The 15,309-nt window shown below is 38.8% G+C and overlaps 1 protein-coding gene across 1 annotated transcript in view; it reads left to right on the top strand.

Moving 5' to 3' along the window:
* SBF2 (SET binding factor 2) overlaps positions 1–15,309 on the top strand; it is a 436,540-nt gene that overhangs the window by 336,572 nt on the left and 84,659 nt on the right. Inside the window, exons 18-21 of the mRNA XM_023509946.1 lie at positions 6,541–6,711; positions 8,428–8,687; positions 13,583–13,755; positions 14,520–14,593. Of these exons, the coding sequence (XP_023365714.1) occupies positions 6,541–6,711; positions 8,428–8,687; positions 13,583–13,755; positions 14,520–14,593 (678 nt within the window). The remainder of the gene's footprint in view (positions 1–6,540; positions 6,712–8,427; positions 8,688–13,582; positions 13,756–14,519; positions 14,594–15,309) is intronic.

Raw genomic sequence — 15,309 nt, 5'->3', positions numbered from 1 at the left:
AAAAAAAAAAAAACTAGACTCTGTAGCTGAACTACCTGAAATTTGAATCCCGACTCTGGCTGTGCCACTACATGGTGGTTTTCCTTTGAGCAAAGTTAAGTTTTACTTAACTTCGTGGCTCTATCTTCTCAGCTTTAAACAGGTGAAATAACAGCACTCTTCTTAACAGGTCATAAAGTTGCTGTGAGGGTTAGTTATTTGATAAATATTCATAGTGAGGACTCAGTACATGTTGCTTATAATAATTCTTATTACTTGAATAAATCTAACATGATGTGTGAAAACTAAATTGAAGAATAAAACACAATATTGTACCGTTTATATAACATTTTAAAACCTGTCAAAATGGGGGTGCACGTTAGGAGGAATTTGATCATGTTTGTTTGTATTTTTGAGACTACCAAACTGAGGCAAAGGACTTGACAGTAGTCTTACATTTGATTTCTACCAATTTCTGGACTACAAAGGAAAGAAATCAATTTAGCCTCTGATTTCTCACTATTTCCTAAGTGACTTAAGATACAATCAATCACTAGAAGGGTAAGTGGTTTAAAAATGAACTTCAGTCTGTTATTCCAACTAGTAACATTTATAGAACCTCACAGTTCAAATGAATACTGGGCAATGCTGGTGGATGAATATACTTCTCATGCAGAAATTGCATGCCTGGCTCTTCTTAGCAAGCCAGTAGAGGTTTAGCCCATTCTAAATTTAAGATGCTTGCTCTGTTCAATCTCTGAGTATCAGGTAGTAGAATAAGCAGGCTACAGAAGATGGTCACAATTATCTCTATTTAACTAAGTGGATTACTTGCTGTTCTATAAACCCCTTGACTAATGAAGACAGAGTCCTGAATGCTCATTGCTTTTAGGCCTTTCTCTTTCTGTCCCTACTAACTGAGTTGTATGTTTATAAAAGCCAGCTGTGTTTTTGTCCCAATTAATTACATGTTTTTGTTAGATATTACATAAATATGAGTCATATACATGAAAATATTCAAAAAGGGATAAAATAAAACCTGCAATATAACTTGTATATTCTTTATGGATATACACAGGTAGAAAAACAAAATAAGAATGATACATACCTAATTCAGGATAATTGTCACCTCTGGGATAGGAGAGAAATAGGATCAGGAAAGGTATACATTAGACTTCAAATCTGCAACGTATATCCTTTGTTTAAAGAAGGCAGCAGAGAAGAGAGGTACAAAGCAATTTTCTTTTAAGACAGGATCTCTGTTGCCTAGGCTAGAGTGCAGTGGCATCAGTAAAGCTTACTGTATCCTCAAACTCCTGGGCTCAAGCAATCCTCCTGTGTCAGCCTTCCAAGTAGCTGGAACTACAGGTGCATGCTACCATGCTTGGCTAGTTTTTTTTTTAACATATATTTTGATATGTAACATATATTTTGTAGAGATAGGGTCTCACTATATTGCCCAGGCTGATCTCAAACTTCTGGTCTCAAGAGATCCTTCCACCTTCGCCTCCCAAAGTGCTTTCCAGTTTGGAAAAAGAACTCTCACACAGGGATTAGGAAAGAAAGAAGTACAAAGCTTATTTGTACAGAGCTTCCTTTGCTTCCAAAGGAAGAAAGGAAGAAGGGAGGGAAAGAAAGAAAAAAAAGAGAATCAGAGACAGAAGATGGGCACGGGAGAGGGCAGTGGGAGAGAGAGGCCACAGCAAGAAGGAAGGGAGAAAGTGCCAGCTAGTTGAGGAAAAGCGACTGGTGTTTTAAAAGATAAAAGTGGCTTTGTTTCCTCTGCTTCAGCAAACTGATAATGGAAGCCAGGAAGCTGTTGCAGGTGTTCTCCCTGGCTTATCTGAGTCCTTGGGATCTGGTTCAGATGAGAACTAAGGCAGAGAGTTGGAGCAAAGAGCTCACACTCCTGCTGTCCTCCTAGAGCTCTTCAAAGCTGAGAAAACTTAGTCCCAGAGATAACAAGTTAGGCCACAGGTGTTTTATTTAAACAAAACAGAGTAGTGTGTTGTGAGTTTTCTCTTCTGAGGGGCAATTATGTACTGTGAGTTTCTCTTACTCTCTGATACTTCCTTTTCCTCTGTTAGATAGGTAAGACCACTCCTCATTGTCTTCTTTTAGTTTGTTTCTGAAGACTAAGCAGTTCCAAAATTCATCCAAAAATGCTCTAAAATTAGTTATTAAAGTGACTTAATATCTGGACTAGGTTAAGCAAGAGTAGAATCACAAAAGGACTTGCTAGCACTATCCCCAAACTATGCAATGAGGTACACTTATATTGCAGGAACCAGATCTGCATAGGAAATACCCAGCAATTTAGGCAGTGAATCTCTACATTATTCTTCATTCCATAATTATGGATTGAGTCCTGCTGGCTAGCTTTCTTTACTGAAATCTATTTCCCCTGAGCTTGCTCATTGGAACCTTGGGCCTAGGGAGCAAACATGTCTAGCCAGACAGGCCTTAGGCAAGCTCCTCATACTGACATCCTAACCTTTCCCATCTCATCTCTTAGATTATTTGTATCCGTTTTTTTTGGATTTGAACCTGGCCCTGCTGGTTGGTGAGCCCCGGGAGTTTATTCTTCATATCCTGTCCCATGCTGGGTTTCCTCTGACAGCTTTGTGGAAAATGAATGACATTGCTTAATCTAGTACTGTCAGGGCTATTTTTTCTAGATAAGGAAGGAAGTCAACACATTCTTAAACATCTCATAAAATCTCATGGCACAATATCACTTGTTTCTTTAGGACAAAATCATAGAAATTATTATGAAATGTAAAGTAAATATTGTTACCAGAATTGAAAGAAAACAAAAAGATGTCGTTTGACAAAAGCATTCCCAACTACCAGTACCACCCTCATGGCTGGATTAAATCTCAGCTTTGCACAAAATAAAAGATTATGAAGGTGGTATACAGAGTAGTTTGGGAAACCATCTTGGGAAAGACTGTTTTTCAAACCAGAGAAATGATTAGCATTAGCAGGTAGTTTTATCCACAGATGCTTATTTTATTTCCTAAAACTACTGCTACTATCACAGGTGATCCTGAATCTGAAACTTTACAAAGTCTCATTACAACTTTCTCTACATAGTTATTTTACAGTTCTGTTTTATGGAATATCTTCATTTTTTTAACTTACAGAAACAATGTACAGTAATTGAAAATTTTATCTCTGTTCTCATCTCTTCTACTCATCTTGCTATATGACCTTGGGAAAATCTGTTTTGTTTTTTTTAAATGCACTGCACACTCTCAAATGTGCAGTGAACACATACAGTATTCACCTTGCTATCCACTTTCTACCCAACCAGACCGCAAAGTTCCATTTTTGCAATTCCTCTCTCAAGCCATGATGGAGTCTAGGTAGAATAAGGTGCTACTGCCCTCTGCTGGTTCCTAGAACACACCTGCCCATCGGTGCAGTGACCCTGCCCATCATAACACTGTGCCCCTTGCATTTGGTTGAGCAGACATAGCAAGAAACCACCAAGAAAAAAAAAACAAATTACATGTTTGGAAAAATAATAATATTTTAAGTATTGGGGTATTATTTATTTGTTATGTACATATCAGGAAATAGTTTTATCCATAGGTGCTTCTCTCTGTTTACTGAAACTCCTGCTACTATCACAGATGCCATAGCCATTTGTGGCTGTCTTGCAACCAAAATTGTTTGTCCAAAACACTTCTGGTCCCAAGCATTTCAGATATGGGATACTCTGTATGTGCCAAGGAAGGTAAATATGCAGCATCAGTGAAAAAAATACTAGAGGAGAAAGGCAGATTCCTGTACAGCTCTGGTAGGTTTTAGTAAAAGATCTATAACCAATAACTTTTTGGTGTGTTGATTATCCTAAAACAACTTTGCGAGGAACTGATAAGAATTTGTTAAGAGCTCAGATTTTTTTGCACTTACCTTTATTAATATCATTTTAGGACTCAAAATTTTTAGAGTTGCTTTTCATTGTATTACAGTGCATTTATAGGAACAATAAATGTCTTGACTATACTCATGGGAAAGACAGTTGAGAATTATGCTTTTATCTTACTTGACTTTTGTGCCTTTAACATCTCTTGGAGAATAGACTTGTGCACTGCTACTGAAGTAACTGTTAGTCTTAAAGGACTAAAAAGTGAAGGAAGAAAAAGTACGTGACCCACAAACCAAGCATCTTCATTCAGAGTATAAAGGAGCTTATAATTCATAGTGTATGTGGCTTCTGCTTACATGCTCACAAAACCACGTACATTTTGTCCATGATTTCCCGTAAATAGATAGGTCTGTGATTTCCCATAGATGATAGCTGTGTCATAAATGAGCAGACAGGCATTGTGAAGTCCAACAATGACCCTCGTGTGCCTTCCTCTCAGAGGACTCCTGACTTTTGCTTCATGGTCAGCCCCAACCTATAGCCACATAAAGGCAGAACAGGGGTTGTAGCCAGTCACCTCAGCAGCAGTACAAAGTCCTATCTTGGAATGCAGGACATAGAGATGTGATAGGCAAAATCATAGTCACCCTGCTTCTTAGCACACAAGTACTACATTTCACAGTGCATTGCCTATTACACCTCTAGACTAAATATATATATAATGTATTGAGCATATAATTTTTACCAGATATCTTATATATCTGGTATGCAAGGACTATCTGGGAAGTGTTCAGCCATGTAATATGGAAAATTGAGGCATACATGGCCAGATACTTTCTGGTCAGCCCTTGTATATCCCTAAAAAATGAACCAGCTTTTGCTGCGTACTGTTTTTTGTATAACCTTACAGTAATCTTCAGTGTCCAACATTTCAGGAGAAGAGAATTTGGCTTATTAAATTGTTTCAAAAGAAAATTTATTAGAAACTTTAGTTCTGCTTACAAAAAACAGATGAACTCAATTCCAAAGAATAAAATGCCCTCCATGCCTGTCTATTGAAAACGGCACCGGCTTTTTCTAGAGAAATGATAAACTTTTTTAAATGTGGAAACATCCTTAACTTTTAGAGATAAAAGCAGTGGCTATTAAAAGATGACCCAAATCATTAACTAAAATTTGGTGATGTAAATTATCTTCAAAATAAAAAATGCAATGTTATGTAAAGTTTTGTCAGTGGTTTCAAAGCAGTATATTACTTAGAGAAATGAAATCATAAAGTAAGGGAAAAACGAACGTGCTACTGGCACTCACTTTGACATTTAATTATTTTATGATTTGCTTCCAGTTCTTTTGGAAGACAATTTGGTGTAATAAAAAGGGCAGGGGCTTTGGAACCAAACAAACTTTGGGCTGGCAACCCATTTCCACTGCTTATACAGTGTTATATGGCCTTGGTGAATCACTTAAACCTCCCTGAACTTCTGTGTTCCTTAAATTGGTAATCACAACGTGCATTTTATGAGACTTTTAGTATTAACTTAGATGTGTGCATATGTATAAAGTACCTACCAATTGCCTGCAGAGTTCGTTTTCTTTCCCTCTGTTGTTAATCACCTCTTGAGTTTACTCTTACTATGAAGCCCCAGCAGGAAGTCCTGGTAAAGGAGGTTTTATCTTGCCATGCCCAGATTTGGTTGCTAGAAATGTCACTGAAGGCCAGGGCAGTCTTCCAGGAAGTATGTGAGGCAAGCAGCAGATTTTATGAGGAGGTCATGGGCTAGAGGGTACAGTAGGAAGAGTGGAGTTCCTCTGAAGTCTCAAATTCATGACATACCCACATTCTGTGTGTAAGGCCAGGCCATAGGTTCACTCACATTTCAGTTAGTGCCTTTAAAAAAAAGGTACCCTGAAATCAGTAGAAGAAATTTTAAGTTATCTGGAGTTTTATGTTTAGGTTGTAATGGATTTTATTATATGTCCTAATTATAGTAATTTTTTTTTTTTTTTTTTGTGGTATCACAGCTTAGAGCAACCTCCAGCTCTTGGGCTTAGGCGATTCAGCCTCAGCCTCCCAAGTAGCTGGGACTACAGGCACCCACCACAACGCCTGGCTATTTTTTTGGTGCAGTTTGGCTGGGGCTGGGTTTAAACCCACCACCCTTGGTATATGGGGCCAGTGCCCTACCCACTGAGCCCTACCCACTGGTAGGCCAGTGCCCTATCCACTGAGCCCGCATACTACCAGCAGGATTATGAAAGAGAATATTCCCATCACCCTCACACCTCACCCCAGTGAGTCTCCCCTCCGGTCTGCCTCCTGACTGCCCCATCTGCCTGCTCTAGAATATTTTATATAATAACTGGAATCATACAGCAATTATATACACACTGTAATAAAACTTTTCATATATTCTCCAATTCATGTGGTAACAACTTTGATTTTTAGCTGTTACTAAAATGCCAGTTTTAATAGATAAAGTGACAGAACCCTCAAAGATTTAATAGCAAGCCCAAAGTTGCCAGTTAAAAAGGAATCAGTTGCTGATGGCTAAATGTGTACTGGCATAAGATATTCCTCAGAGAAATCCTTCAGTCACATCTGTGATTAACTGTGGCTCCTATGACCCTTTGAACTGGCACAGCACTACTAGCACCATGGTAATGGGTATTGTGTCTTCTCACAGAAACTTGCCCCTGGAGTCAGCCAGTTTGCGTACACCTGTGTCCAGGAGCACCCCATCTGGACGAATCAGCAGTTTTGGGAGACAACCTTTTACAATGCTGTGCAGGAACAGGTTCGCTCCCTTTATCTCTCAGCCAAGGACGACAATCATGCCCCACATCCAAAACAAAAGGTAAGAAAAGAGACAAGAAGAAAGTGACTGTGTGCTGCCAGCTCCGGGCTTTAAGGAAAGTTTTATACAGGTGTTCCCAGGGCAGAAGGAAGGTTCATTTTAAGGAGCCTTGTGGTAAGCGTCTTTCTTCTGTTGACTTCTGACAATATGTTTTTCCATAATAACTTTTTAATACATTTCTTTAGCACAAGCATTATTTTAATAAATTTTAATAAATAAGAATTCTGCAGAAACAGTTATATGAAGTTGAATAGAAAGAGCAAACCTAAAATATCTAGGCATACACCTCTAGGCAACTAACTTCCCTGAAGAAATTAACTTTAGAGTCCAGTTAATTGACTCTAAAATAAATGTAAAATTTAGCAGTTTTGCTCAAAAATAAGCTAGTAATAAAGTCTTCTTCTAGGGATGATGTGTATATGTTTCTGTATATTTTATCAACATAAAATATTTTTAAGAAAAGTATGTCAAAAAATATTTTAAAATAAAGAAAATTATTTTTAGGCAGCTCCCATCTCTCAGTGGGTAGGGCGCCAGCCACATATACTGAGGCTGGTGGGTTTGAACCCAGCCCAAGCCCAACAAACAACAATGACAACTGTAACAAAAAAAAAAAAAAAAAAAGTCAGGCATTGTGGCAGGTGCCTGTGGACCCAGCTACTTGGGAGGCTGAGGCAAGAGAATCGCTTAAGCTCAAGAGTTTGAGGTTGCTGTGAGCTATGATGTCACAGCACTCTACTGAGGGCGACATAGTGAAACTCTGTCTAAAAAAAAGACAAGAAAATTATTTTTAATTTGAAAGAGTGGTTTGGGGCAAGTCATGTTACTTCTCTATGCCTTATTTCCTTATTGGTAAAGTGAAAAGATAACGTTGATTGTAAGATTTTAGTGTCTTAATATATGCAAAGTGCTTTGAAGAGTTCCTGGGATATAGTAAATAATAAGTGTTAGAAATGATCATCCTCATGAATTGAATTTAAAGCAGCCTTGAAGATTGATTGTCATTATACTCTAATTGGGTTGGTGGGGTACTTTTGATATTTTTTTTAATCAGCTATAATGTTAATATTGATTTATCTCAAAAGTATTCATAGAGCAAATGCATGTCACTGCTTTTATGTCATCCATTCCAAAGAAGTCTGTCTCTGAGCTCTAGGTTGGGTACAAGTGAGACCATAAGTGTTCCAGCTCTTTAGGAGATATAAAGGGCTTTGCTGCTACTTCCTTGGGTCTGGCATATGCTTCCACTCAAGGCCTGTTAGATCTGGGAAAAAAGACTAGGTTCTGTTTTATGGTGATTATGTTTTGCTATGTTTACATTTTTGCTGACATAGATATTTAATATAAAAGTTATTTAAAACATTTACTTTTTTAGGCTGGGCACAGGCTCACACCCATAATTCTAGCACTCTGGGAGGCTGAGGCAGATTGATTGCTTGAGCTCACAGGTTCAAGACCAGCCTGAGCCAGAGTGTATCTCTAAAAATAGCCAGGCATTGTGGCAGGCACCTATAGTCCCAACTACTCGGGAGGCTGAGGCAAGAGATCACTTGAGCCCAAGAGTTTGAGGTTACTATGAGCTATGATACCACGGCACTATACCAAGGGTGACAAAGTGAGACTGTCTCAAAAAAGTTTAAAAAAAAAAATTTACATTTTTGGAAATTATGTGAAGTGGTAGATGTTCTCTTTGGATTGTGTTGCTTTGTTTTTTAGGATAAGCTTCCCGATGACCAGTATCAGAAGACAGCAATGGACCTGGCAGCAGAGCAGCTACGCCTTTGGCCGACTCTGAGCAAATCAACTCAGCAAGAGCTAGTACAACATGAGGAGAGCACTGTCTTCAGTCAGGCCATCCATTTTGCAAACCTCATGGTCAACCTGCTAGTTCCACTAGACACAAGTAAGAACAAGCTCCTACGAACGTCAGCACCAGGCGACTGGGAGAGCGGAAGCAACAGCATCGTCACAAACAGGTACTGAAACATGGACACACAGAGACCCTCCTGATGCTCTTCTTAGGACCTTCTTGGCTTAGCCGAGAATATAAAGCTTTGGAGACAAATATTGCTGTACATATTTCAAAAATTAACCATTTTTCCTCACCTTTAGACTTGCTCAGCTCTTCTCTCTAAAAGAGTGATTTCATCCTATTATTCACCCACCTCCCACACTCTGTTTTAGAACTCAACTTTCCAAAGTCTCAGCCAGAATTAAGCCAGCCCTTCTGTCACTTTCTGCAAAAGCAATTTACAAAAAAATTTGCTCTGAAAAATTACTAGCAAGAATCTTTTTGCCAAAGTGACTATTTGTTTCCCAGCCCTCCTTTTCCTCAACTTTATAGTCATGTCCTCAACCATTCCTTACTCTCTACCATCCAATGACTTTGCAACTGAGAATAAAACCCCAAATCTTTACCATGTTCTACAAGCCCTAATGGGATCTGACCTTATTTCTTATCACTCTGTCAATTAAACTGGTCTCCCTGCTGATGCTAATCCTTAAACACTCCACACATATTATAGTCTCAAGTCTTTTATACTGGTTCTTCCCTCATTCTGGAAGACTCTTCCGGAAATAGTCATAAGAATCAATCTCTCACTTTATTTTTTTTTTTTATTGTTGGGGATTTTGAGGGACAAAGAACCAGGTTACAATGATTGCCTGTAACCTTGTATCAGTGGTTCTCAACCTTCCTAATGCCACGACCCTTTAATACAGTTCCTCATGTTGTGGTGACCCCCAACCATAAAATTATTTTCGTTACTACTTCATAACTGTAAGTTTGCTACTGTTATGAATCGTAATGTAAATATCTGATATGCAGGATGATCTTAGGTGACCCCTGTAAAAGGGTCGTTCTACCCACAAAGGGGTCAACCCACAGGTTGAGAACCACTGTGTTAGATAAGGACCCTCTTATAATAGTGTTCTGCCCCCAAAAGATGAACTACCCCCAGTAACCCCCCCTTCCCTCTTTCTGTTCTCCCCATCCCTCACTCCCCATGGTGCTAGGTCATTAATTGTCCTCATATCAGAATTGAGTACATAAGATTCTTCTTTCTCCATTCTTGTGATGCTTTGCTAAGAATGTGTTCCACTTCCATCTAGGTTAATACAAAAGATGTAAAGTCTCTGTCTTTTTTAGTGGCTGAATAGTATTCCATGGTATTCCTGTACCACAGCTTGTTGATCCATTGCTGGACTGGTGGGCATTTAGGCTGTTTCCACATCTTGGCAATTGTAAATTGAGCTGCAATAAACATTCTAGCGCAAGTGTCCTTTGGTAAAAGGATTTTTTTTCTTCTGTGTAGGTGCTCAGTAACGGGATTGCAGGATCAAATGGGAGGTCTAGTTTGAATTCTTTGAGGGTTCTCCATACTTCCTTCTGAAAACGTTGTATTAGTTTGCAGTCCCACCAGCAGTGTAAAAGTGTTCCCTTCTCTCCATATCCATGCCAGAATCTGCAGTTTTGAGATTTTGTGATGTGGGCCATTCTCACTGGGGTTAGATGATATCTCAGGGTGGTTTTGATTTGCATTTTTCTAATAATTAGAGATGATGAGCATTTTTCCGTATGTTTGTTAGCCATGTGTCTGCCTTCTTTAGAGAAGGTTCTATTCATCTCTCTTGTCCAGTGGCATAAGGATTGTTGGCTCTTTTTATGTTGCTTAATTTGAGTTCTCTGTCAATCCTAGTTTTTAAGCTTTTGTCTGATTCAAAATATGTAAATATTCTTTCCCATTGGGTAGGTTGTCTATTTGCTTTGGTTGTTGTCTTCTTAGCTGTACAGAAGCTTTTCAATTTAAGTCCCCTTTGTTTATTTTTGTTGTTGCAATTGCCATGGGAATCTTCCTCATAAAGTCTTTCCCCAAGCCAATAGCTTCAAGTGTTTCCCCACATTTTCTTTGAGGATTTTTATTGTTTTGTGCCTTAGATTTAGGTCTTTTATCCATCTTGAATCAATTTTTGTGAGTGGAGATAGGTCCTGTTTCAGTCTTTTACATGTGGATGTCCAGTTCTCCCAGCACTATTTATTGAATAGGGATTCTTTACCCCAATGTATGTCCTTAATTGGCTTATCAAAGATTAGGTGGCTATAAGATGTTAGTTTCATCTCATTGTTTTCTATTAAGTACCAGATTTCTATGTCTCTATTTTTGTGCCAATACCACACTGTTTTGTTTTGTTTGGTTTGGTTTTTTCAGTTTTTGGCCAGGACTGGATTTGAATCCACCACCTCCAGTATATGGGGCCAGTGCCCCACTCCTTTGACCCATAGGCGCTGCCCAGTACCACACTGTTTTAATCACTATGGCTTTGTAATACAGCTTAAAGTCTGATGGGCTGATGCCACTGGCTTTGTTTTTATTACTAAGAATTGCCTTGACTATATAGGGTTTTTTCTGATTCTATACAAAACAAAGAATTATTTTTTACTAGTCTTGAAACTATGATATTTGTTTGTTTGTTTGTTTGTTTTTGTTTTTGAGACATAGTTTCACTATGTCACCCTCGGTAGAGTGCTGTGGCATCACAGCTCACAGTAACCTCAAACTCTTGGGCTCAAGTGATTTTCTTGCCTCAGCCTCCCAAGTAGCTGGGACTACAAATGCTTACCACAACTCCTGGCTATTTTTTGTTGCACTTGTCATTGTTGGTTAGCTGGCCTGGGCTGGCTTTGAACCTGCCAACTTTGGTGTATGTATATGACACCATAACCACTGTGGTATGGGCACCAAGCCTGATGTTGGTATTTTAATAGAGATGGCATTGAATCTGTACATTGCTTTGGAAAGTATAGACATTTTAACAATGTTGATTCTTCCCAGCCATGAGCATGGTATATTCTTCCATTTGTTAATATCGTCTAATATTTCTTTTCTTAGGGGTTTGTAGTTTTCTTTATAGAGGACCTTCACCTCTTTTGTGAGGTATATTCCTAGGTATTTCATTTACTCTCTCACTTTATTTAAGTCTCTGCTCAAACATTACCTGCCCAGAGAGGCTCTCATGACTTCCCTACTTTAAATAGTACTTCCATCACTCTGTCTTCTATCTGGCATTATTTTCTTTTATGACATTTTCTACAACCTGATTTATATCACATATTTGCTTATTATTGTCCCCTTTATCTATGTTTTTCATTGCCGTATCCTCAGGATCTTTGCATACAGAAAGGTATTCAATTAAATGAATGAATAAATGAACAGATTACCCCAACAGTAATGAAATTCTATCCTTTTTTTTTCTTTTTGAGACAGAATCTCACTATGTTGCCTTTGGTAGAGTGCTGTGCCATCACAGCTTACAGCAACCTCAAACTCTTGGGCTTAAGCAATTCTCTGGCCTCAGCCTCCCAAGTAGCTGGGATTACCAGCACCCGCCACAGTCCTCGGCTAATTTTTGTAGTTGTAATTGTTGTTTGTCAGCCTCAAACCTGCCAGCCCCTGTGTATGTGGCCAGCACCCTAACCACTGAGCACGGGCACTGACCCTGAAATTCTGTCCTTTTTAAGGCCTCAATGGTGTATGCTATAATGGCCTTGTTGTTACAGCTCTCCTAAATTATTCACCTGAGGCTCTTTCAGGCAGCTGTTCTTCTCTTCCCACTCTCAATTTCTCTGCCAAACTCTTCATACTTGGAAAGCTCAGACACAAGCCTAAATCTCTGAACGTTCCCTCTCAATCCCCCTAATGTAGGTATTTCATTTCTGTCAAAAGCACCTAAAAGTTTCTCTTCCAGGCTAGACAGCTTGGAGTCAGCATTTTGTACCATACAGTCAATGCACAGATAGTCTCTTATTTCTTCCTATATCAGGTTTCTAATCTATCCCCTGATTATTTTATTCCTCTTTTTGTAGTTTCATTTTGTATTCCTCTTTCTGTAATTATCTGACCTAGTGCCAAAGAATCTTCATGAAATAATGCTTTCACGTTGCTTTACTGCTTATCACTCCACAAGACTCTTTCCCCAATCTGGGTTCATCTGCCTGATTTTTAAGATCTTCCTCAGTCAGTCCCCAGCTTTATCTCCCACTGCCAGTCAAGTCAATCTCTGTTATGACCAAAAATAACTATATTTTCCTTTTCTTTTAAAGTTATCATTAGAGATGACCATACTCTCTCAAAGTCTGCATAGTGAGTGGCTAAGGCACCTAAGTCCTTTCATGGTTTAGAATGATGTGAGGACCATATTCTTTGCTTAGGTTTACTTCAACACTGATTTAGCTATTGTGGTTGGCTTTGGAGGAAAGAAAAGTAAGTTGGTTAGAACAAACAAATGAGTCTTTTCCATGATTAGCAATCTAATTTGTTGAGTAGTGGAAGCTGAATAAACAACAAGGGAAGAGATTGAGCTTTTACATCTGCTCCATTTCAAATTTGTTCCCTTCTCTTGCAAGATTCTATCACCTAGAGAAGAATGATGGCTTCACATTGGCCAAATGGGTTGTAATTCACTCAGAGAGAGATAAATTCTGGCAAGAGAATGGTTCATGGGACAGTTTGATCCTTCTATATAGAAGAATCTGCTCATTTCTGAGAAAAGTTATTTAATTTTGCCTACCAGGTAACATTTCCCCAGTTGCCAGAGATAACTGTATTACTTTTTTGGCTCTATTTAGTAAGTAATTGGAAGGACAAGTTGTTTAGAAGGCTTAGGTGGAAGATAATAAATGCTTTATTTTCTATGGTTCCTGTGTTCCTTTTGGGAAAATGACAGAAAGTATTCCTTACAGAAACAAATTTTCCAAATATAGAGTCAAGTAGAACATTGAACACATTTTGATTGCTATGCGAATTGACTATCAGGTAGTGGTCATTTGTTGCATTTGAGTACTAACCATGACTTCTTTCCTTGATTGTCTCAGTATTGCAGGAAGTGTAGCTGAGAGTTATGATACAGAGAGTGGGTTTGAAGATTCAGAGAATAATGACATTGCCAATTCTGTGGTGCGGTTCATTACTCGATTTATTGACAAAGTTTGTACAGAGAGTGGAGTTACTCAGGATCATATCAAGAGTCTTCATTGCATGATACCAGGTAATCATTTTGCAAATATTAGGGAATCACAATATTGGAGATAATTGAGTTGCAGTGCCAAACCTGTAATATATAAGTCACTAAGGAAGTTTTGAGACATACTGTGTTATGGTCCATTATTTCATTTCCAAGAAATACAGTCAACAGCATCCTTTCTGATTCACCTGTCCAGTTTCCACTTGCTCAGCTTATCAGTGTTGCTGGGAAGGCTTCATTTGTTTCTGTCCATGTGTATTTTATATCATGAAACAATTAACTCCTGCTTCCCCATGCCCAGCCCCTGGTAATCCCTGACCTACTTCCTCTCTCTATGAAGTTGCCTATTCTTGATATTTCATGTAAGTGGAATCATTTATATTTGTACTTTTATATCTGGCTAATTTCACTTAGCAGAGTGTTTTCAGGGTTCATCTATGTTGTAGCACGTATCAGAACATCTTTCCTTTTTATGGCTAACTGTATTCCATTGTCTCGAAAGTCCACATTTTGGTTATCCATTCATTTGTTAATGGATACCTGGGTTGTTTCCACCTTTGGGCTATTATGAATAATACTGCTGTGAACATTCACATACAAGCATCTGTGTCCTTGATTTCTTTTCTTTGGGGTACACATACATACCTAGGAGTGGAATTACTGTATTATATGGTAATTCTAAGTTTAACCTTTTGAGAAACCATTAAGTGTTGATTAGTTTGTTCCAGAATTTGTTCTTATTCTGCTTGTTCTGTGCTCTTTTATTTGAATTCTGTGACTCATCCTAGGAATTGTAGCCATGCACATTGAGACCCTGGAAGCAGTACATAGAGAAAGCAGAAGACTTCCACCTATACAGAAGGTAATTATTCCAGACTACATGCTTTTAGGTTATAACATCAATTTTTTGTTTTTTGGAGACAGAGTCTCTTTATGTCTCCCTCGGCGGAGTGCCATGGTGTCACAGCTCACAGCAACCTCCAACTTCTAGGTTTAAGCAATTCTCTCACCTCAGCCTCCGAGTAGCTGGGACTACAGGCGCCCGCCATAACGCCTGGCTATTTTTTGGTTGTAGTTGTTATTGTTTGGCAGGCCTGGGCCAGATTCAAACCTACCAGCTCTGGTATATGTGGCTGGTGCCTTAGCCACTTGACCTACAGGTGCCACTCAACAGTTCTAACTTCTAAGCTAAACCCAAGATTTTATGTGCCTACTTCCCCCGGAAAAAGGATTTAAGGCAATTACAATAAAACACCAGGTCCTTGAATCTGGCTATACATCAGAAGCAGCTGGGAAGTCTATTAAAAATTTAGTCTTGAACTCCACCCCAGCCTTCTGAATCAGAGTGCCCTGCAGCATGGCCTGGGAATGTGTATGTCAACAGGACTGCCAGATGATTATTTTGCAGCTAATCTGGCACCAGTAGTCTAGGGCTCAGGGTCTTCTTGCTAGTATAACAGAACTATTAAAAATAAATTCAAAGGAGAGATCAGAAACCCAATAAGTAGAAAGAGAATTTTATCAGAAACCTGAGACACAGTGATCATTAATCTTTGGCTTTACATTTAGCTCTAAGAA

The sequence above is a fragment of the Otolemur garnettii genome, unplaced genomic scaffold (genome assembly GCF_000181295.1).
Source record: "Otolemur garnettii isolate 467f Iridium unplaced genomic scaffold, OtoGar3 scaffold00001, whole genome shotgun sequence".
NCBI classification, from domain to species: Eukaryota; Metazoa; Chordata; class Mammalia; order Primates; family Galagidae; genus Otolemur; species Otolemur garnettii.
This window is presented reverse-complemented; position numbering and strand designations above follow the sequence as displayed.